At 35.7% G+C, this 24,109-nt stretch overlaps 1 protein-coding gene across 7 annotated transcripts in view; it reads right to left on the bottom strand.

Annotated features, from left to right (window-relative positions):
- The window catches only part of TUSC3 (tumor suppressor candidate 3), a 183,237-nt gene that overhangs the window by 53,619 nt on the left and 105,509 nt on the right, over positions 1-24,109 (bottom strand). Inside the window, exon 7 of one of the 7 annotated variants that reach the window (XM_082608603.1) lies at positions 22,836-24,001. The exons of the other annotated variants lie outside the window; for them this stretch is intronic. Within the exon in view, the coding sequence (XP_082464729.1) occupies positions 23,966-24,001 (36 nt within the window). The 3' untranslated portion in view covers positions 22,836-23,965. Of the gene's footprint in view, positions 1-22,835; positions 24,002-24,109 lie in introns of those variants that run through there. 7 annotated transcript variants of the gene reach the window in all.

The following is a 24,109-nucleotide window of genomic DNA, read 5'->3' as shown; positions in this document are numbered from 1 at the left end:
TTAATGCACAGGAATCTCTTGCATTCCTATACACTATTAATGAAAAATCTGAAAGAGAAAATAAACACTCCCATTTACCACTGCAACAAAAAGAATAAAATACCTAGGAATAAACCTACCTAAGGAGAGAAAAGACCTGTATTCAGAAAACTATAAGACACTGATGAAAGAAATTAAAGATGATACAAACAGATGAAGGAGATATACCATGTTCTTGGATTGGAAGAATCAACACTGTGAAAATGACTATACTACCCAAAGCAATCTACAGATTCAATGCAATCCCTATCAAACTACCACTGGCATTTTTCACAGAACTAGAACAAAAAATTTCACAATTTGTATGGAAACACAAAAGACCCCGAATAGCCAAAGCAATCTTGAGAACGAAAAATGGAGCTGGAGGAATCAGGCTCCCTGACTTCAGACTATACTACAAAGCTACAGTAATCAAGACAGTATGGTACTGGCACAAAAACAGAAAGATAGATCAATGGAACAGGATAGAAAGCCCAGAGTTAAACCCACGGACATATGGTCACCTTATCTTTGATAAAGGAGGCAGGAATGTACAGTGGAGAAAGGACAGTCTCTTCAATAAGTGGTGCTGGGAAAACTGGATAGGGACATGTAAAAGTATGAGATTAGATCACTCCCTAACACCATACACAAAAATAAGCTCAAAATGGATTAAAGACCTAAATGTAAGGCCAGACACTATCAAACTCTTAGAGGAAAACATAGGCAGAACACTCTATGACATAAATCACAGCAAGATCCTTTTTGACCCACCTCCTAGAGAAATGGAAATAAAGACAAAAATAAACACATGGGACCTAATGAAACTTAAAAGCTTTTGCACAGCAAAGGAAACCATAAACAAGACCAAAAGACAACCCTCAGAATGGGAGAAAATATTTGCAAATGAAGCAACTGACAAAGGATTAATCTCCAAAATTTACAAGCAGCTCATGTGGCTCAATAACAAAAAAACAAAGAACCCAATCCAAAAATGGGCAGAAGACCTAAATAGACATTTTTCCACAGAAGATATACAGACTGCCAACAAACACATGAAAGGATGCTCAACATCTTTACTCATTAGAGAAATGCAAATCAAAACTACAATGAGATATCATCTCACACCAGTCAGAATGGCCATCATCAAAAAATCTAGAAACAATAAATGCTGGAGAGGGTGTGGAAAAAAGGGAACACTCTTGCACTGCTGGTGGGAATGTGAATTGGTACAGCCGCTATGGAGAACGGTATGGAGGTTCCTTCAAAAACTACAAATAGAACTACCATATGACCCAGCAATCCCACTACTGGGCATATACCCTGAGAAAACCATAATTCAAAAAGAGACATGTACCAAAATGTTCATAGCAGCCCTATTTACAATAGCCCGGAGATGGAAACAACCTAAGTGTCCATCATCGGATGAATGGATAAAGAAGATGTGGCACATATATACAATGGAATATTACTCAGCCATAAAAAGAAATGAAATTGAGCTATTTGTAATGAGGTGGATAGACCTAGAGTCTGTCATACAGAGTGAAGTAAGTCAGAAAGAGAAAGACAAATACTGTATGCTAACACATATATATGGAATTTAAGAAAAAAAAAATGTCATGAAGAACATAGGGGTAAGACAGGAATAAAGACACAGACCTACTAGAGAATGGACTTGAGGATATGGGGAGGGGGAAGGGTAAGCTGTGACAAAGTGAAAGAGCGGCATGGACATATATACACTACCAAACGTGAGGTAGATAGCTAGTGGGAAGCAGCCGCATAGCACAGGGAGATCAGCTCGGTACTTTGTGACCGCCTGGAGGGGTGGGATAGGGAGGGTGGGAGGGAGACGCAAAAGGGAGGGGATATGGAAACATATGTATATGTATAACTGATTAAATTTGTTATAAAGCAAAAAAATAAAATAAAATAAATTAAAAAAAAAAAAAAAAAAAATAAGCCCCATCAGCCCCTGAAAACAAAATCCCTTTATTTTCACTCCAAATATACCATATTGATTCCTTATCTAATGGTTCTTCCGGTCTCATCACATCACTATTACTGTGGTTGCAGCCTTAATAACTTGAAATTCATCAACAAACTTTTAACTTATCCCTGAGAACTGAGACCATCTGTGTCAACATGACTTAGTAGTTTGTTCAAAGAAATCTTTGCCTGGCAAAGATAAGACTATAAACCAAAAAAACAACCTCACTGTTTGCTTCAGGTAGTTCTTACAGATCAATTTATCAGAGACAATAGTCTGCACACCTGAATGAACAGCTTAAAGATTTTCACTTCTAATTAATGCACAGGAATCTCTTGCATTCCTATACACTATTAATGAAAAATCTGAAAGAGAAAATAAACACTCCCATTTACCACTGCAACAAAAAGAATAAAATACCTAGGAATAAACCTACCTAAGGAGAGAAAAGACCTGTATTCAGAAAACTATAAGACACTGATGAAAGAAATTAAAGATGATACAAACAGATGAAGGAGATATACCATGTTCTTGGATTGGAAGAATCAACACTGTGAAAATGACTATACTACCCAAAGCAATCTACAGATTCAATGCAATCCCTATCAAACTACCACTGGCATTTTTCACAGAACTAGAACAAAAAATTTCACAATTTGTATGGAAACACAAAAGACCCCGAATAGCCAAAGAAATCCTGAGAAAGAAAAACGGAGCTGGGGGAATCAGGCTCCCTGACTTTAGACTATACTACAAAGCTACAGTAATCAAGACAGTATGGTACTGGCACAAAAACAGAAATATACATCAGTGGAACAGGATAGAAAGCCCAGAGATAAACTCATGCACATATGGTCACCTTTGATAAAGGAAGCAAGAATATACAATGGAGAAAAGACAGCCTCTTCAACAAGTGGTGCTGGGAAAACTGGACAGCTACATGTAAAAGAATGAAATTAGAACACTTCCTAACACCATACACAAAAATAAACTCCAAATGGATTAAAGACCTAAATGTAAGGCCAGGCACTATAAAACTCTTAGAGGAAAACATAGGCAGAACACTCTATGGCATAAATCACAGCAAGATCCTTTTTGACCCATCTCCTAGAGAAATGGAAATAAAAATAAAATCAAAAATGGGAGCTAATGAAACTTAAAAGCTTTTGCACAGCAAAGGAAACCATAAACAAGAGAAAAAGACAACCCTTAGAATGGGATAAAATATTTGCAAATGAAACAACTGACAAAGGATTAATCTCCAAAATTTATAAACAGCTCATGCAGCTCAATATCCAAAAACCAAATAATCAAATGCAAAAATGGGCAGAAGACCTAAATAGACATTTCTCCAAAGAAGATATACAGATTGCCAACAAACGTATGAAAGGATGCTCAACATCATTAATCATTAGAGAAATGCAAATCAAAACTACAATGAGGTATCACCTCACATGGGTCAGAATGGCCAACATCAAAAAATCTACAAACAATAAGTGCTGGAGAGGGTGTGGAGGAAAGGGAACCGTCTTGCACTGTTGGTGGGAATGTACATTGATACAGCCACTATGGAAAACACTATGGAGGTTCCTTAAAAAACTAAAAATAGAATTACCATATGATCCAGCAATCCCACTCCTGGGCATATACCCTGAGAAAACAGTAATTCAGAAAGAGTCATGTACCACAATGTTCACTGCAGCACTATACAGTAGCCAGGACATGGAAGCAACCTAAGTGTCCATTGACAGATGAATGGATAAAGAAGATGTGGTACCTATATACAATGGAATATTACTCAGCCATAAAAAGAAATGAAATTGAGTTATTTGTAGTGAAGTGGGTGGACCTAGAGTCTGTCACACAGAGTGAAGTAAGTCAGAAAGAGAAAAACAAACACTGTATGCTAACATATATATATGGAATCTAAAAAAAAAGGTTCTGAAGAACCTAGGGGCAGGACAGGAATAAAGACACAGATATAGAGGAAAGACTTGAGGACATGGGGAGGGGGAAGGGTAAGCTGGGACGAAGTGAGAGCATGGCATTGACACATATACACTACCAAATGTAAAATAGCTAGCTAGTGGGAAGTAGCCGCATAGCACAGGGAGATCAGCTCGGTGCTTTGTGACCACCTAGAGGGGTGGTATAGGGAGAGTGGGAGGGAGACGTAAGAGGGAAGGGATATGGGGATATAGGGATATATGTATATGTAGAGCTGATTCACTTTGTTATACAGCAGAAACAGAACATTGTAAAGCAATTATAATCCAATAAAGATGTTAAAAAAATTTAAGATTTTCACCTCTACGTGTCCAAGTAACCTAAACTATTCTGTAAAAAATTTGGCTAATTCAAATCAGCCACCTGCCTGGAAAAGCCCACCCTAAACCATTTGAGTTCATATCGCAAGACCCTATAAATAGCCTACTTCTATTTCCTACTTCCGAGATACTGCAAAGGGATTCTAACTGCAGCAAGTTCTAATACATTTAGCTTTGCTTTATTTAAACGGTTTTCTGATGACACTGTGGAGGGTTATACATTTCCATGCACCAACCATCCCTTCACCCCCAAAACACCTACTGTACAACTAACTTCCTTCTTAAAACATTACTTTTTTAATAAACAATTTATTTATTTTGGCTGTGTTGGGTCTTTGTTGCTGCGTGTAGGCTTTCTCTAGTTGCATTGAGCAGGGGCTACTCTTTGTTGCGGTGCACGGGCTTCTCTTGTTGCAGAGCAGGGTCTCTAGGTGCACGGGCTTCAGTAGTTGTCGCATGCGGGCTCAGTATTTGTGGCTCGCAGGCTCTAGAGCGCAGGGTCAGTAGTTGTGGCACACAGGCTTAGTTGCTCCCCGGCATGTGGGATCTTCCCGGACCAGGGCTCGAACCCGTGTCCCCTGCATTGGCAGGTGGATTCTTAACCACTGTGCCACCAGGGAAGTCCCTAAAACATTACTTTTAATATATTGTTCTATGGCTTAAAAATTTTAATAGTAAATCTATACATACACACACACACACAGACACTCATAAATCATCTTCAATCTCAAAAACACTGTTAAGTAAAACTATATATATTACAGATATATACTCTGTAATTTTTTTTCTTAAATTTTTGAGCACAGGCAAATTAATCTATGGCAATGGAAATCAGAACAGTGGAATCCTATGAGGGAGTGGGGTGTAAATGGAAGCAGGCCTGAAGAAACCCATGGGGGGATGCCAATAGTCTATATTTTGATTGTTACAGGAATATATACATGTGTGAAAGCTTATCAAGTTGTACATTTAAGATCTGTAAATTACATTGTACACTTTACTTCCATAAAAAATTTGTAAAAGTCAATTTTAAAACTTGTGGTTATGGACAAGATGGAATGGACGTATTTCTCCTCATTCCTCGTGCTAACTACTGCCCCAAACCCTGGATGTTACTTATATATAAAACAAACTTAAGAAGACTCTGAAAGGTAGGGAGAAGAACATATACAGGCTAGGGACCTCAGGAACCAAAGAACAATACACAAGCTCCTTGGGGTTTCTTTGTACTTCTTACGTCCTGGAGTGCATGATACTGGAGAAGCCCAGAAGCAAGAAAATATTAATGGCCCAGACAGAACAATAGCCTGCTCTTTCTAGAGAAACAAAACAAAACAAGAACCAGGAAAGGGGCAGCCTCACAGTGCAAAGTCATTTAGACAGACATTCTCACGCCATGTCACACCACGCTTTCTGCACATCCTCCCGTGATTTCCTACTGCTCTTATGATTAAGAACAAATAACCACAAGGCTTTTAAGGTCCTTCATGATACAGCACAAAGGTATCTTTATAGCCTCAGTTCTCAACATTCACAGACACTAATCACATCAAATTAATTTCTCTTCTCTGAATAAGGCATATGGCCTTTGTTCACCCTGTCCTCTCTATCTTGAATATATTTTCCACTTGTCCTTTAACTGACAGAATTTTATTTTTCCTACAGTACTCAGCCTGAGGGGAAAGGTCTGTCATTCCTTCTTACTCTCTGCTCACATATCACTTTGCCTTTATCATGATTATAGCTCTTGTCACACTGTATACAAAATGGGCTCTATATTTTCCTGCATCCTTGACTAAACTGTGAAACTCGAGAATGCAAGAATTAAGCCCAGAATATTGTTACAATGCCAGAGCAACAGAGTGAAAAGCACACAGTAGTTATTGGCTGAACTGAACTGAAATGACTGAAATGTAAATATTTCTGTGGTATCGCATTGATAACTTCAATTTTTTCTGGCTCAGTGCCACTGGTTTCCTAGACTTCGAGTTTATTTGGATCTGAGTGGATTTGGATACTTAAAATACCATCACCTAGGCTTATTGCTGTCACTTCAATCTTGTCCTTTTTTTTTTTTTTGATCTCAGGAACATGCAAAGGACAGGTATTCGATTTCTACAACTGATACTGGATTCTATTAAATTGTACACTATAAGTAGATTGTGATGTAGAATGCCCTTTATGCTGACCCAAATCCTGCTTATAAAGAATGAGCTGGGATGATCTTTTATATGGGCTTTGTTGTTTGTGTAACTCTTGCTTGTATGCTATTTGTTGCAAGGACAGCCATTTGGTAAAGAAAAAACAAACACCTATTTTATAAGTTCTATTTCCCCTCTAAGTGCTTATAAAACACAGAATTAGCTTTTCCTACTGTGTTAGTTACTGACTAATAGAAAGTCTATACTCTGAAAACCGCACTAAATCTAACAAGCCACAAAGTATTCCAGTGATGGGTCACACTAGTCCAAGACAGGGAAAAAAGCCATGATTATCACTATATAAAATTCATTAGAAAATCCAACCATAATTAACAAGGAAGTAAGTTTCATTCTGAATTTAATCTTCTTTCTGGAGTAAGTAGCACTTTAAGTATTTTCTCTGCAGTATTTTTTCCAGCTTTACTGAGATATTAATTGACATATAACATTGTATAAGTTTTAAGATGTTCAACCTGTTGATTTGATACACTTATACTGAAAAATGATTAACAGTATAGCATTAGCTAAAACTCCATCACATCACATAATTACCATTTCTTCTCTATGGTGAGAACATTTATGATCTACTTTCTTTGCAATATTTAATTATATAATACAGTATTGTTAACTATGTTCATTTCACTCTGCTGTAAATCATATCCCCAGGATATAAGATGTTCTTATAAGGTAGACATATACGATACATACCTTATAACTGAAAGTTTATAACCTTTGACCAGTATCTCCATACTTCTCCCACCTTCAAGCCCTGGTAACCACCACTCTACTCTGTTTCTCTAGGTTTGGCTTTTTTAGATTCCACATATATGTTATACCATACTGTATTTGTCTTTATTTGTCTGGCTTACTGCACTAAGCGTTGTACCCTCAAGGTTAATTCAGGTTTTCAAAAGTGGCAGGATGTTCTCATGGCAGAATACTATTCCATTTATATATATATCACATTTTATTTATCCATGCATCCACTGACATACATGCAGGTTGTTTCCCTATCTAGGCTTTTGCAGATGTATACCCAGAAGTGAAGTTGTTGGATCATATGGTAGTTCTGTTTTTCATTTTTTGAGGAAACCCCATACTGTTTTCCATAGTGGCTGCACCAATTTACATCCCCACCGAAAGTACACGAGGATGCCTTTTTCTCCACATACCTCGCCAACAACTTACCTCTTTTATTTCTGATGATAGCTATTCTGACAGGTGTGAGGTAATATCTCATCGTGGTTTTGATTTGCATTCCCCTGATGAGTAGTGATACTGAGCCATCTGTTCACGTACCTTTAGGTCATTTGCATGCCGTCTTTGGAAAAATGTCTATTCAGTTCCTCTGCTCATTTTTAAATCAGGTTGTTTATGTTTTTGCTGTTAAGTTGTATGAATTCTTTATACATTTTGGACATTAACACCTTATTGGATATAGAATTTGCAAATATTTTTCCCATTCTGTCGGTTGTCTTTCCATTTTATTGATGATTTCTTTTGCTGTGCAGAAACTCTTTAGTTTGATGCAGTCCCACTTACTCTGCTTTTGTTTCTTGTGATTTTGGTATTACATCCAGAAAATCATTGCAAAGATCATTGTCAAGGATCTTTTTCCCAGTGTTTATTCTAGGAGTTTTATGGCTTCAGGCCTTAGGTTTAAGTCTTTAATCTGCCTCAAGTTAATTTTTGTGAGTGGTGTAAGAAAGGGGTCCAATTTCATTTTTTTGCCTGTGCTTATCTAGTTTTTCCAACACCATTTATTGAAGAAAATATCCGTTCCCCTCTGAGTATTCTTGGGTCCCTTGTCAAATGTTAGCTGCTCGTATTTGCAGGGTTTTATTTACGGGCTCTCAAATTCTATTCTATTGATCTATGTGTCTATTTTTATGCCAGTATCACACTGGCATACAATTACTATAGCTCTGTAGTATAGTGTGAAATCAGGAAGTGTGACGTCTCCTGTTTTGTTCTCCTTTCTCAGAATTGCTTTGGCTATTCAGGGTCTTTCACAGTTCCACATAAATTTTAGGATTTTTCTATTTTGTAAAAAATGACATTGAAATTTTAAAAGGTATTGCATTGACTCTATAGATGGCCTTGGATAGTATGGACATTGTAATATTAATTCTTCTGGTCCATGGCCATGGAACATCTATTTATTATGCTTTCTTCAATTTCTTTCATCAACATCTTCAGTTTTCAGTATACAGTGTATATAGATCTTTCATCTCTTTGGTTAAATTTATTCACAAATGTTTTTGATAGTATTGTTAATAGGATTATTTTTTTTTCTCAGATATTTTATTGTGAATATATAGAAATGCAACTGATTTTTCTACGTTTATTTTCTATCCTGCAGTTATACTGAATTTGTTGATTAGTTATAACAGTTTTTTGGCAGAGTCATTAGTATTTTCTGTACATTTTCTATACATTTTCATACCATTGACAAAGAGTTTTACTTCCTCCTTTCTGATTTGGATGCTTTTATATTTCCCTTTCTTGACTGATTACTCTGGCTAGGCCTTCCAGTACTACACTGAACAGGAGTGATGAGAGTGGGCACCCTCGTCTTGCTCCTGATCTTAGAGAAAAAGCTTTGAATATCTCACTGTTGAGTACAATACTGGTTAGTAGTCATATGTGACCTTTTCCAGTTATTGATTAATAGTTTCACAGCACTGTAGTCAGAAAAGATACTTCGTATGATTTCAATATTCTTAAATTAGCAAAGACTAGTTTTGTGATGTATCATATGGTCTCTCCTGGAGAATGTTCCATGTGTGCTTGACAAGAATGTGTATTCTACTGCTGTTGGATGGAATGTTCTATGTCTGTTAGGTCCATTTGGTCTAATGTATGGCTCAAGCCCAATGTTCCCTTCCTGATTTTCTGTCTGGATGATCTATCCACTGTTGAAAGTGGGGTACTGAAGTCCCCTACTATTACTGTACTTTTGTCTACTTCTTCCTTCAGATCTGTTTACTATATACTTCTTCAAATATTAGTAAACTAATGATCCCCTTATCATCATATTGATATACTTTCTTGTCTCTTGTTACTGTTTTTGGCTTAAAGTCTATTTTGTCTGATATAACTATCCCTGTTCTCTTTTGCCTTCTAATTTCATGCTATACCTTTTATCCATCCCTTCATGCTTAGCCTGTGTCCTTAAAGCTAAAGTGCATCTTTTGTAGGCTGCATATAGTTGGTGTTTTATTTTAACCATGCAGCCACTCGATGCTTTTTGATTATTCAGTACATTTATATTAAAAATAATTATTTGATAGGTAAGGACTCACTAATGTCATCTTCCTGTTTTCTGGCTGTTTTGTTGTTTCTTTGTTCTTTTCTTTGTCTTGCTGCCTTCCTTTGTGAATTGATGATTTTCCATAATGATATGCTTTGATTCCCTTCTCTTTATCTTTTGTAAATCTACTGTAGGTTTTTCCTTTCTGGTTACCATGAGGCTTATAGAAAACATTATATATATATATATATATATATATATATATATATAAAATTATATATATATGTCCATTTTACACTGATGACAATTTTACTTTGATCACATACAAAAACTCTAATCTTTTACTCCCCCTTTTGTTTTTGATGTCACATTTACATCTTTTTATATTATTTATACATTAACAAATTGTTAAAGCTATAGCTTTTTTTTTTTTTTTTTTTTTGGGTACATGGGCCTCTCCCGTTGCGGAGCACAGGCTCTGGACGCGCAGGCTCAGCGGCCATGGCTCATGGGCCCAGCCGCTCCTCAGCATGTGGGATCCTCCCAGACCGGGGCACAAACCCGTGTCCCCTGTATCAGCAGACGGACTGTCAACCACTGGGCCACCAGGGAAGCCCGCTATAGCTATTTTTAATACTCTTGTCCTTTAACCTTTATACTAAAGTATCTAACACATCACCATATTACTGTGTTATTCTGAATCTGACTATAACTTTTACCAATGTGTTGTACGTTTGCATGTTACTAATTAGTGTTCTTTTGGCAAAGCTTGATGAACTCCTCTCAGTATTTCTGTAAGGTAGGTCTAGGGATGATCAATGCCCTGAATTGTTTATTAGGAAAAGTCTTTATCTTGCCTTCATTTATGAAAAACAACTTTGGGTGAAGTATTCTTGGTTGGCAGTTTCTTTCTTCTGCACTTTGAATATGTCACTCCTTTCTCTCCTGGGCTGCAAGGTCTTTGCTGACAAATCTCTGATAGTCTTCTGGGGCTTACCATGTATAAGAAAAATTATTTTCTTACTACTTTTAAAATTCTTTGTCTCCAATTTCAGATAGTTTTGTTACAATGCATCTTAGAGAAGATCTTTTAAATTGAAATTTTGGGTTTACCTATTAGCTGCAGAACTTGGAAGTCCAAATATCTCCCTATATTTGGGAAGTTCTAAGCCATCCTTTTTTTTTTTTTTTTTGGCCATGCTGCGTGGCTTGTGAGAGCTTAGTTCCCCAACCAGGGAACCTGAACCTGGACCCTCAGCAGTGAAAGCATGCAGTCGTTACCACTGGACTGCCAGGGAATTCCCTATTATTTCTTTAAATCAGCTTTCTATCCCTTTCTTCTCCTTCTGGGACTTCAGTGATGCACATACATCATTACTCTTCATGGTGTTACGTCAGTCCCATAAGTTCTTTATTCCCTTTCATTCTTTTTTCTTTTTGTTCCTCTGACTTGAAAATTAAAATTGATGTGCCTTCTAGCTCACTGATTCTTCTGTTTGGTCAAGTCTACATTTGAAGCTCTCTACTGAATTCTTCAGCACTGTATTCTTCAGCTCCAACCTTTCTGTTTGGTTCTATTTAATGTTTTCTATCTCACTGTTGAACTTCTATTTTGTTCTTGTATCATTTTCCTGGTATTGTTAAATTCTCTGTGTTCTCTTATAGCTCTTTGAGCATCTTTAGAGCAATTATTCTGAATTCTTTGTTGGCAATTCCTAGATCTCTATTTCTCTGGGGCCAGTTACAAGAGGTTTACTGTATTCTTTGGTGGGGCCATGTTTCCCTGATTCTTTGTGATCCCTGGAGACTTGCATAGGTGTCTAAGTATTTTAAGAAGCAGTCACTCTTCCAGGCTTTATGAACTAACTTCGATAAGGGAAGCTTTTCACCTGTGGGTGGGGCATAATAGAGCATGCTGTCATCCTGGGTCTAGTGGTCCAGACCACCGGGTGCGGGGCATGTGGTGGCACCAGGTATTCATGTGTGTGTGCACATGTGTGTCTGTGATGGGACTCAGGCATAATACCGCTTCTGCTCAGGTTGCCGGACATGGAGGTTGGGGTTAGCAGGGAATCTAGGCTTGCATCTTGCATCAGAGAGCCCTGAACTGCCACCATGGCTCCCAGGTTCCTGTGAAGGTGGGGAGGGACTCAGACGGCTGGTGTCTTTCACTTGTGCAGATGCAGATGACTGTGATGGCTGCTGGTGCAGTTCTGGAGCTACAGCAGGGGTGGGGAGGAACTCAGGTGGCTAGTGACAGCAAACATAAATACCTGTGGAGTGAAAGATGGCAAAATTTGCTGGGGGTCCCTGGTGGCTGTGCTGGCCATTGGCGTCATCAGTGGCAAAATCTGCTGACTCTGTCCTCAGAGCAGGCCTCTGCGAAATGCAATTATTAGCACTGCATTTGTGCTAATAATAGTCCCTGCTTGTCCTCCTTGATCCTAGTTGGCTCTGTAAGTCTCAGCTTTGTTGGTGTGGGTGGTGTGAAGCTGAAGTTGCACAGGGCCCCAAAAGGATGAAGAAGCTGTTTGCTCACCTCACTCTTCCTTTTTAGGCACGGGGAATTCTTTCTAGCTAGGAAGTTCCTTCCCGGTGCTGAACAGTGCCAGCATGGGGGTGGGATGATGCAGGCAAAACAAAGCTGTTTTCCTTCTCTTCTCATGAGATTATTTGCAGGGGTTTTGTTCCACTGTGTTGCTAAAACTTCCTAAGTGGACTTTCTAGGTTTTTATTTGTGGATAGCAAGTCCAATAATTGATTTTTATGAGGCGCCTGGGGGACTGGGAGCCTAGGATCTCCTATGGTGCTATTAGCGCTTTTAAGTCATTAATTATCTCAGATCATATTACCCCTATTAATGCTAGATTTTATGATAGACTTTGATTACTGACAGCTGGAGACTTTAACACCAAGCAATTGGATTTTTTTTAATAGCATTAATGAAATAGAAAAAGGAGCTATGAAGGTTTGAAACTTTCCAGAACCATGGTGAATGTAGGAAGTGTTTGGAAAAAAATACAAAGGAAAAACTTTCTCTAAGATGAGGATGTCTTGGGACTTCCCTGGCCGTCCAGTGGTTAAGACTTTGCCTTCCAGTGCAGGGGGTGTGGGTTCGATCCCTGGTCGGGGAGCTAAGATCCCACATGCCTCGTGGCCAAAAAACCAAAAACATAAAACAGAAGCAATACTGTAACAAATTCAATAAAGACTTTAAAAATGGTCCACATCAAAAAAAAAAAACACTTTAAAATGAGAATGTCTTTAGTAATGACTTAATAATCAGTAATGAAGTGTAGATTATAACTCAGTGAGGAGTTATTATAGTTGAATGATTGCTAGTTATATTTACAGTGCCTTTTAATAAACCTGTTAGTTTTTAAAAATATGTTGACGATCCATGCTTTCAGAACTTAACATATTAATCAATAAGCAAATTTATTGGTCATTAACAGGAATAATGGTTTCTAGTCAACAAAACTAAAATATAAACACTATAAGAATATCATGAAGACATAACACGACGACAGATTTTTGTGAGATTTGATGTAGGACACAATAATTTTGTTTCTTGGCAGAAATAAAATGTGGCTTTTCAGAGTAATTGCTTCTTTGGGAGAGAATGAAAGCATCTTTGCATTATTAACACAGCAGCTCTGCTACTACATCCATTATAAAATTCATTTTAGGCATGAGGCTTATTTAGAATATTATAAATTCAACAGTTTTTTTTTAACGTTACACTCAGGGATAAAATAAAAGATTAGAAGTTATAGTAGAGGCAAGCAATATTTAAAAATTGTTTCAAAACATTTTATGGTACAGACTTTGTATTTCAATACACAGTTTGGGATAAACCCAAATCAGACAAGTCCAAACTTTTCAAATAGATTAAACTTTATTAAGGTAAGAAATAAACAATTACAACCTGTGTAAGTAAATTATTAATAGACTATTAGATACAATTGTATAGCTAGAAATAATTTCATAAGTAATAATTTCTATACTTGTATATGGTCAATGGTCTCCTAGTTAGCGAGCAGAACAAAATTAATTTAAAGCACTTATTTTCTCCAATTAACCTAAGAACAAGCAAATAAAAAACAAAACAAAAACTTTGACACTTTACAAATAGCTAGGAGAACACACACAGCATTATCAGCCCAAATACAGAATAAAATGTACATAATCCATCAGGTTTGATCATTTTGTGTGTATGTTCTTTGGCTCGTTTATTCATTCATTCAACAAGTCTGTATAAGTCTTATAAAGAGAATTATACAGATAAGTAATATGCTCATTCTGTGGCCAAGGTAATTTCATTTTATTAGTGGAGATGATTATGCAAAAACTATGTAAGACTGAGAAAAATGAATATGACAAATAACTACCACAGCCATTCAGAATTGGAGAACTTTATATTCATCCAGGAGCATAAAGAAATGACTTCATTCAAAAAAGCAGCACTTTTTTGGATGAGAGAGGAAGAGGGTTTTACAAGTATAGAAAAGGAGGAATGTCATTTCACAATTATAATACTTACAATAAAAGGAAATGTATTATGTGTACATTGTTAACAAGAATTAACAGAAAATACCTCTGACTCATTTTTCTGAGTCCTATTCTAATACATCCTTTAGGCTATTTTATTATTTAGCTAAAATGACACCAAAAGTTTAATAATATTTAGGTGGAGGGAAGAAATGAGTAAGAGAGAACAAACGGAAGGGGAGAGAGAAAGACATCTACTGTTACTTCAAAATATTCAGCATGACTCCTCCAAGATAATGGGACATTTCTCTAATGCAGACCTATTGTTTCTTCCCCTTGAGGTTATTAATTATTCATAAAATATAGCATAATTTGGTCTACAGCATGACCAAATCACACTGTGGCATTTGTTTTTTAATATAAGAGGGACACAGTATATTTGATTCTCTGTTTTGATGAATATATGTGACACACATGATGTGGTGTTTAAGGCTTTATGGGGAAAAAAGGTTACTTAAATATACAGAAGCACTAAAACTTATTTAAATATAACCTAATATGTAAATTTTACACAAATTTTCTCATGGCTCCTAATCTTTATATCTAAAGGTGATGTGATAATATGAATATTGAAATAATTTTTGAATGCTAATTTCATCCAAGTTTATAAAAAATTTATTTAAATAATTGATTAGCATTTTAAAGAATCAAAATATAATGATGTTGGAAAATATGCAATGAATAATATTCTGAGTTACCGAAATTTACATGGTCTTATTTTGAAGTTGTGGAGATATACCTCTAAAATGCTTTTTTTAAATTAGAATGTACATGCTTATTATGTTTAATATAATTGACTCAATTTTATTCATAGTATGAGAATAACTTCCTTGGTTTATAATGACCATAGGAGTCTATTTAGTCCATTATTCTTTGCAGTGTACTAAATAATTTACCAAAATTGGAAAAAACTTAAGTTATTTGCTAACTGGTTTGTATTATTTATCCCTTTCTCTGTGGGCGGGTCAATTCTTTGTGCCTTTGCTTTTTTACTATTTTCTCTGAAATCACATTAATTCTGGATTATCAGAATGTTTAACTGTAGTAGATTAAATTTGACATCGTAAAACACATTCTCATTTTGTAGTTTTATAATCCCTTTGGGTATGTGCTTCAAGGTTTTAATTACAAAGTACAAACAAAGCTCAGGAGGGAAACCACTGTTTTTCAGACATAGTTAACATTTTTGAAAGGCTGAAAATATAACGAGTTCCTATTTGCAAAGAAAGATTTATTCATCTATTCAGCTTTATTTTTATTTAATATCTGCCATGTGTGAAATGTTTTGATAGGTGGTAAGGATACAAATCACATGGTCCTTCTTAATTAATTGCCAGGGTTGTTAGTAGCTAAACAGTTGAAAGGAAGTAAAGGAGCAGTTTGGGTTGGCTTCAGAAGTTGGTAAAGATCAGTGAGTTTAGGATCAAGAGTGCATACTGTGATGATGAAAGTCAAAACCACGTGTTGAGAGGGCAGAGAGAAGCAGCAATAGATGCTAGAGATAAAGGCAAAGAGTCATACCAATGGCCAACTAGACGCAAAACATTTAAAAATCAAAAGAAATAAAAAGATAAGGCAAAGCTTGCCAAGAGAGAAGACGCCAGGTCATAGCAACAGAGCAACCATGGTACTGAGGCAAAATTTTTAAAGTTCAGTTTCTAATACCACACAATGCAATAATAAGTAGAGCTTTAATGACTGAGACTTTGGGCAAAGCCAGATCATACTGCATCTCTCTACTAGTCTATCAGCTCCATGATATAGCTGTACTACTAGGGCAGATACAGTTCCTGGTATTGAATGGGCTCTCAACAAACATTTATTGGATGGAAAAATAAAGGAATGAATAAATGAAAAGGCAGACTCTCAATTCCAAACTCTACCATAAAATTTTTGCATACCTTTACCAATTATTATCTTTCTGGGTTTTTTTGTTTAAAATTTTTCATTATATGTTGACATTCTCTTTGCTGGTGGTATGAAGATTATTAATAAAACTCCTGAATATCCTAAATAAAATAATTGTATTTAGTTTAAGCCTATACAATTTTCTACTTAGGACTAAAATATGTCCCTCAAAGAGCTAGTATATGCAAAATCCCTGAGGCATGAGAGCGTACAGCACTGGAGAAAGTGTAAGACTATTATGGCTACCTGAGACATAGAAAAAGTGCTACATTAACGATACATTCTAGATTAAACAGCATGCATTTTTGCAACAAAATGCTTTTGCCTGTGCATGTAGAACACAGCTCTTAGCTACATTCACAACTGAAGTATAATGCAGTGAAAAATTTTGGATTATATGTGGTAAACCCATAGCAACTCTCAAGCAGCAGCTAAAAGCCAAATCTTAAAAAAGAGGACAATATATTTATTTAGTTGGGAGTTATAATCTAAGCACAAGTTTATTTAACTGAATGCATCTCATTCAAGATGTTTTTTTTAACGACAGAAAATGTCTTTATGTCCCATGTAATCATACAGTTATATAGATTCCCTTTAGCTACACAGTAATGACTATTTTTGTGATGACTTTCATGCTGTGAAGTAGACCATTAGTACTTGGCTTGTGCCATTACATAGCAACTTAACAGTAACAAACAAACTTGCAAATCAGCATAGTAACATACTGCCTTCACTATTAATTTTCTTTATGTTCTCTACATTCATTTACATTTAAATTTAGTGTGGTGAAACTTACGCTGATAACATCTGTAGATCCTTGTAGGCATGTGTTATTTCACAATTAATATGTGAAAATGTGAACAGTCACTGATACTACAAATATATATATATATTTAAAGCTAATAGCTAAGTAAAGACCCAACAACATACTCCACAGTCTTTTAAGCTTGTCTGATCCAATTAGCTCAGTTCAGAGAGAAAACTGAACTACTGAAGCTAGAATCAGAAGTTCAGAGCTGACACAGGCCCACTATATATCAATTCTGTTGATGGCCACAAACTATGCACTACTCATGATTATATTTTATCTCACAAACTACAAGGTAAGAAAAGCAGTATTAGTCCCTCTTTTCTTATATTAAATGAGTCTAAGTAACTTCCACCCCTAGCGACACAACTGCTAACAGGCAGAGCTTGGGAAGAACTCAAGCCCGTTTTCTTCCCATCTGTTTCTCTGCCTGTACACTTCAGGACAAGGCATAAACATGACTCCGTGGGCCTAAGAGTCATTTTTACTCTCTCTTATGTAAACATCTCTTTTTAAGCATATATAAAATGTCCAAGATTAAATAGCGTTTACTAAGATAGATTAAAGCAAACAATTATACCCAAAACATTTTCATATCAATTATATTTGGTGATGGCGTCCCATATATACAATCCTCCCAAACATTAAACCACAAGTCAGTGTGATCCAAAGCACTCACTGGTTGCTTCAATTAGAAAAAAAATTTTTTTAAGAAAGTCATCCTTTGGGTATAAATGCTAGATGGGATGGTTTTCTTGGCTACAAAATATACAAGAAAACAAAATTATATGTAAGATTGTCTGGAGCTTCTCATTTTCAACACTGATGTTTGAGCCTGGTGCTTCCTTGTTGTGAGCAGTGCCCTCTGCACTGTGGGATGCTTAGCGGCATCCCTGGCTCCATCACGAGTTGCCAGTAGAGGGCAGATGCCCCCACCGTTGTGACAACCAAAACTGTGTATCCAGAAACTACCAAATGTCCTCTGGGGGTGCCGGGAGGATGGGGGCAGGGAGCCAAATTCATCCCTCTTGGTGTGATACACGTTTCACAGCCCAAACATCCCTTCACTACTCCATGAGACAGCCAGTCTATAAGGGCAGTAAGGGTTAATGTGGCGTGGAGACAGAAACCACTTATACCTTGAAATTTTACAAATGAGGAAAAGTTGAAGTCCTGGTAACATTTATCTAACGTTATAGGGTTCCAAAGTTAGCAAGAGTGGAAGAAATTAACAATGGGTGTGAAGCTTATGCTTCTGAAACATTACATAATGCTGTTTCACAGAAAGAAACGCGGCTTTTCACGTTTGGGGCCAACAAAGGAATCTGTTATCAGCTTGTCTTTCCCACAAGTAGCTCAATATAGCCCTGACAGCATGAGGCAGAACATGAAACCTCTGGTAAGATGAGAGGAGGACATGGGAAGTAAAACAATATTTCTGGGGAATAAGTGAAATAAATGTAAGCATACTGATGGCAACTTAAAGAGAACTCTGAGGAAGTTCACAAGCACGAAGAAACTATATGCCAGTGTCCATTTCAATAAATTCACATGTTAACAGAAGTTCTCCCATGCTCTGGGATTTGGGTTTAATTAGCTTTACTTTGTAATTCTGTTGTTGGCTTTGCATTTTGATGAATCCCTATCAGTATTTAACAAGAAGGAAGGCAGAGGTGTATCGTACCACCATCTTAACCCTGAAAAATCTCTCTTCACTTCTGTTTCGCTGTCATCTTTTTATAGCATCATCTTAGGAATGTACATAGACCCATCGCCTTTGTTAAACTGTGCGTACGTAGGTTTAAATCTCTGGTATTTGCTTGATGCAAGAAAAGGCTAGTCAATTCTCACTGGCCTTTTAATCTCTCTGCTTATATTTTGAATGACTAGCCTAGCTTTTAATGTTCTGCATCTCATACTTCTCATAACTTTACAGCTTAATGCAACAACATTCTCTTTCATCTATTACCTATATGGAGACAGTTTACTTAACTACATAGTGTGTTCTTTCTCCTTGACATGAAACTACAAGGGGTTGCATTTATTGATACCTATTTTTTATAATTTTCTAAATTTCCATAGTGAGCATTTATTAATTTTATGATCAGAAAGTAAACTTTAAAAGCGAAAGTTGAAAGAGGAAGTCAAAGTATCATATTCTAAAGAATAATGAGAGGAACCAGATAATAGAAAAATACAGCCTGGAAGCTAATGACACATTCTAGGATTACACCTGGCCATGTGTATTTTTAAGCCTCTAGGGTCTTATTAGGTCTTAGTCATTTCATTTAAAAGGACTGTGTTTGTCAAGGTTATGGAGGTTTCATGACATTTCACCCATATTTAATTAGTCAATCTCCCTGCAGACAATAGTAGGTATCATTTCAGATTCAGAGTGCTCAGGGCCCTCAGACTTCTTAGAATTTCTGTCAAAAGTTTAAAATAGATTTTAGATCAAGATCCAAACATTAACCACTGTTACTAACAATATTTATGTCTAAACTTTAAATATGTATTTTAAATATTTAGTCTAATTATTATCAACTTAGTCTTCAAATGACTCTCGGTCATGTTACAAGATCCACCATTCTAATTCTGGCTTCTACTACTTGGACTATTATTTTTCCTCATTTGTAAAATACCTGCTCTCTGACCTCACAGTATTATGCTTAAAAGGTATAAAACTAGATGCTACAAAGCCAAATCCATTAAAAACTCCCATATACAGGAAAAACAGCAAATTAGGCAATTTAAAAAGTTTGACACAAAAGAACTCACCACCACCCAGAATTCTATTTAGAAACCAACTTCAGAAAAAGGGGTGGGGGGGAAACAACCCAACTATTTCTGGAAACCATATAGTCCTTCATAGTACAATTTTAAAGTATTTACAAAGTTAAGTTCACTTTAACATTGAAATAATTATTCATAAACAATTTTAATACAAATTTCTTAAACCATCTAACATAAATCAAATAGTTGAAGCCAAACGTATTTTAAAAATTAACTTAGAAAAAATGAACAAAAATTAGAATTCAATTAGCTGATATTTATGTGTAATAGCTACCTAAAAATAAGTCTTTAAAATGTAAATGGTTATTCAATTATGTTACAAATATGAAAACCACAGTAAACTTACTGTTTCATATACCTTACTCCACTAAATGTGCATTGGTCATCAAGAATTAATGCCAAATTATAAAATTGCTTTATAAATATTCATAAGATACTCACTTTGTCATTTTATTCCATACCACTGAGAGAGATAAATAGCCTAATTATAGTTATTCTCAAAACCACAAATCCTACATGGTAATTTCTTTTTAGAAATACAGGTTAAAATATGAAGAAATTACCAAAGAAGGATAGTGCTAATTTTCAAGTTATATCTTGAAATTTAAACACATCTATTATAAAGAAAGCCATTCACTATTATTATTCTAATGGACAGTCATTGTTTAAAGTATAATTCTATACCAGTAACCACTTGATTTTATAAAGCAAAGTTAATCTTCTATTTTGTTCCAGTAATATGAAAACACATTATTATGCAAATCAATTCATTAAAACAAAAACAATTTTCTCTTTCAGTGTATGTTGACATTATGCATATTATAAAGCAGGAAGGGAAGTTTTGCTAAAATACGTTAAAATGCAAAACAAGAAAAGAGGTATATACTAATGGGCAACATTCTCCTGCCCCTTTAACCTGCTTTTGTCTATACTGCTTAGTAAGTAACATCTTAGTAATTAACATCTCAGATCAGTCCAAAACCATATCCACATCTCTGGCCAAGAGCACACTCAAGCAATTGATTGTGCAGCAAGAAGCTCCTATATTTCCAAGACTTTCGTGATTTTTTTCCTTCAATCCTAATACTTTATTCAAATATAAGAAAAAATATTTTTATAAAATATGAGGGTGAAGAGTTTGGGACAAAATTCATTTCTTTAAACAACTTGGTTATAGGTTTCAGTCTCATCATTTCTGTAACTTTTGATTAAGGTGCTGAAAAGCTAAAATACGTACGCTGAAAGCTAGATGCACGTATGAAGGAAAAGTTTGTTTTCTTTTAAAAATATAGAAAATTCTGTTTTCTTAATGTGTTCCTCTGGGCCATCACAGTACCTTTTCCTAAGGGCCATGCCAATCTCTACCTACAAAATAGTAATACAACAATGTGGAGGGGGCAGATAAAACATTTTCTAAATCAATAGAGAAAATTTCTTTCCAATCTAATCTAAACCTTAAAATAAGTGTTCCTGTCACATTAAGGTTACTAACTGGTTTATGCGGAATTAACAGTGACATGTTGATCCTATTATCCTTCAGACTAGTGACAAAAAATAAATGGAAAGAATTAAGATAATACAATTCAAGAAACCAAAATCTCCTAGTGTGAGTCTTTATAATCATTTAATAAAACATTCATTGAGGACCAGCTGTATGTAAGTGTAAAGATGAAAAACAGCTTAAAAGAAACTCCCTATGTTAAGAATTTGACTAATACATGAAATATTAAAAAATTATTATTATAAAGGAATGCAGAGATACATAAATGGGCTAACTACATATTTATAAATGTGTAAAGGGAAGAAGAATGTCTAACGTAATTAACGAATGCATTTCAGAGGGATGGCAAATTAGGTGGTATTTGAAGGATGGGCATGATTTGATAGAAATTCCGGGAATGGAAGCAGCAAAATAAAGCATATATTTAGGGGACAAGGGACAGTACAAATACACTAACACTGAGTTTCTCTGCAAAGGAGTAGAGGTCTTAGGCTGAAAAGGAAAATTACAATGGGCAAGTAATGGAGAGCCACTTAGGATTTCCAATTTAACTGATAACTCTGGTCCACACATATTATCACTATAGTCAAAGTATGCTTTAGGAATATTCACCTAGTGGCCTAAAATACTCATTTGTGAAGTCTAGTGCCTAGCATATATTCAGTGAGCAATAGATGGCACCCACGTTGTCACTGTAATCAGTGCAAGTTTTTTTGGCGCTTACTCCAGTAAATGACATGAGGGGATTAGAGTCTCATGATTTAGCAAAGTAATGGTTGAAATGGTAAGAAGATTACAGTGAGAATGAAGAGTGACAGAATACAACACTTTAAAATATGCCACTTTGGCCTAAGAATTATTTTAAGCTGAAGGCACTGAGAAGAAGCAGATACTAGAAAAGTTCTCTGCCTTCCCCAATCTGCCTAAAAGCAGGACATAAATTCACAACAGTGTCCCTCCTCCTTTCTCTACCAGCGAGGACATAGGTAGAGACAATCTACAGGTAGAGACAATCCTTGGAGACAACTTTAGATCCTTATCAATGGAGAAGGCAACCATGAACTTAAATCTGCACACTACACCTCACTTTTGCTTATCTTACTTTTCCTGGTCACTTCCACAACTGGCTTTCCCTCAATACCTTTCTTTCTGTCTGTAACTGAAGATGGCACTTAAGCCTGAGCTCTAAGCCACCTCTGAGAGTTATTCATTTTTCCCTATCTCCCATGTATACATGAGGTATACATGTTAATCAATTTGTTTGTTTTTCTCTTGTTATTCTGTCTTTTGTTACAGGGGCCTCAGCCAAAGACTCAGAACAGTAGAGGGAAAATTATATTTTCTTCCCCTACATAAGCTAAAACATTTCACAAGAATGTTGATGAATTTTTCATATACTTTAACAAATGTATTTAAGCAAATAATAAAAAGCAATGCTTAATATGTTTATTTGCCTAAGGAATGTTATAAGAATATTAAAAGGCAGTAATAAAAATTTTATCAATTTCCAAAATTTACACTTTTAAGTATCATTAACATAATAGTGATCAAATCTTTGTGTCAGGCCCTCTTTATGAAATAGGAACATATCAGGGACCAAAGTGGATAAAAAGCCATGCTGTCAAGTGCTTATACCCTACTGGGGTCCTGGGAAAAGACAAACAAAAGTAACACAAAATAAGTAAATTATATAATGCGTTATAAGTGCTATGGAGAAAAAATTTAAAAAGGAAAGGAAGACAGTGAGTATGGGTATTGGGGAGGAGGATGAGAGAAAAGGACTACGCTTTTAAATAGGATGGTCAGGAAGACTTGAAGATAAGGGGACAATTTATTGCTTGACAATTACTTCCAATTATTTTTTCTGTAAAATTAATTTTGAATATTAGACATTCAAATCACTTTTCTAAGTAGTGACAGATTTAAAAAATACAGAGTACACATAACAAAAGACATGTCTGATTTACTACAGCAGCTGATTATCCAGAGTCTAACTTTGACTCCATATTCTTGACACCTATAGAAGAAATCTGAAAATGTTGACAAAAATATGAGACCAAAACGGTTATTATATAGTATCAGTGACTGTAACTAGCAACCAGCCCTTAAAATCTAGTTGAGCCATCAGGGTACATACAGTAAGTAAAGTGAATTATACCCCTATATTACAGTTCCACAAAGAAGTTCAAAGAAAGTCACAAACAATTTAGGAAGAAGAAATAACTTGTTAGCTTTTTTAATATTAAAGATATCTGAAGTACTGTAAGCAATGAAGAACAAACCTCATAAGCTTACATTATACATTTATATTTATAGAGAAATTATAACATGATTGGCCACGGGATAACTTTAGTCCATTCAGAGCCACAATTTTCAGAAATTAAGAATTTATTACCATTTTAGGTGTGATTCTGGTACTGTGGTTATGATTTTTTAAGAGAATCTCATCTTTTAGAGGTACCTACTGAAATATTTATGTTTGAAATGAAATGATATTGGGCAGTTCTTTCAAAAGAATCCAACAGCAGTAAAGAGAACTGGATGGGAGAATAGATGAAACAAGATTGGTTATGAACTGGTAATTAAGTTTGGTGATGAGTGCACCAGGGGTGTCATTATATTCTTCCCTCAAAATCTGTATAAAGAAAAAGCTAGAGAAAAAAGGCACATTTTAAAACAGCAATCTTCACCAACCTATACTAAGCCTCAAAGACAGTATTCTGCAAAGTTGATCTATGACAATATTTCCCACCCACCAA

Source organism: Mesoplodon mirus (genome assembly GCF_964341445.2).
Source record: "Mesoplodon mirus genome assembly, chromosome: 20".
Taxonomy (NCBI): domain Eukaryota; kingdom Metazoa; phylum Chordata; class Mammalia; order Artiodactyla; family Ziphiidae; genus Mesoplodon; species Mesoplodon mirus.
Note: the sequence above shows the minus strand (reverse complement) of the source record. Positions and strands in the feature narration are given on the sequence as shown.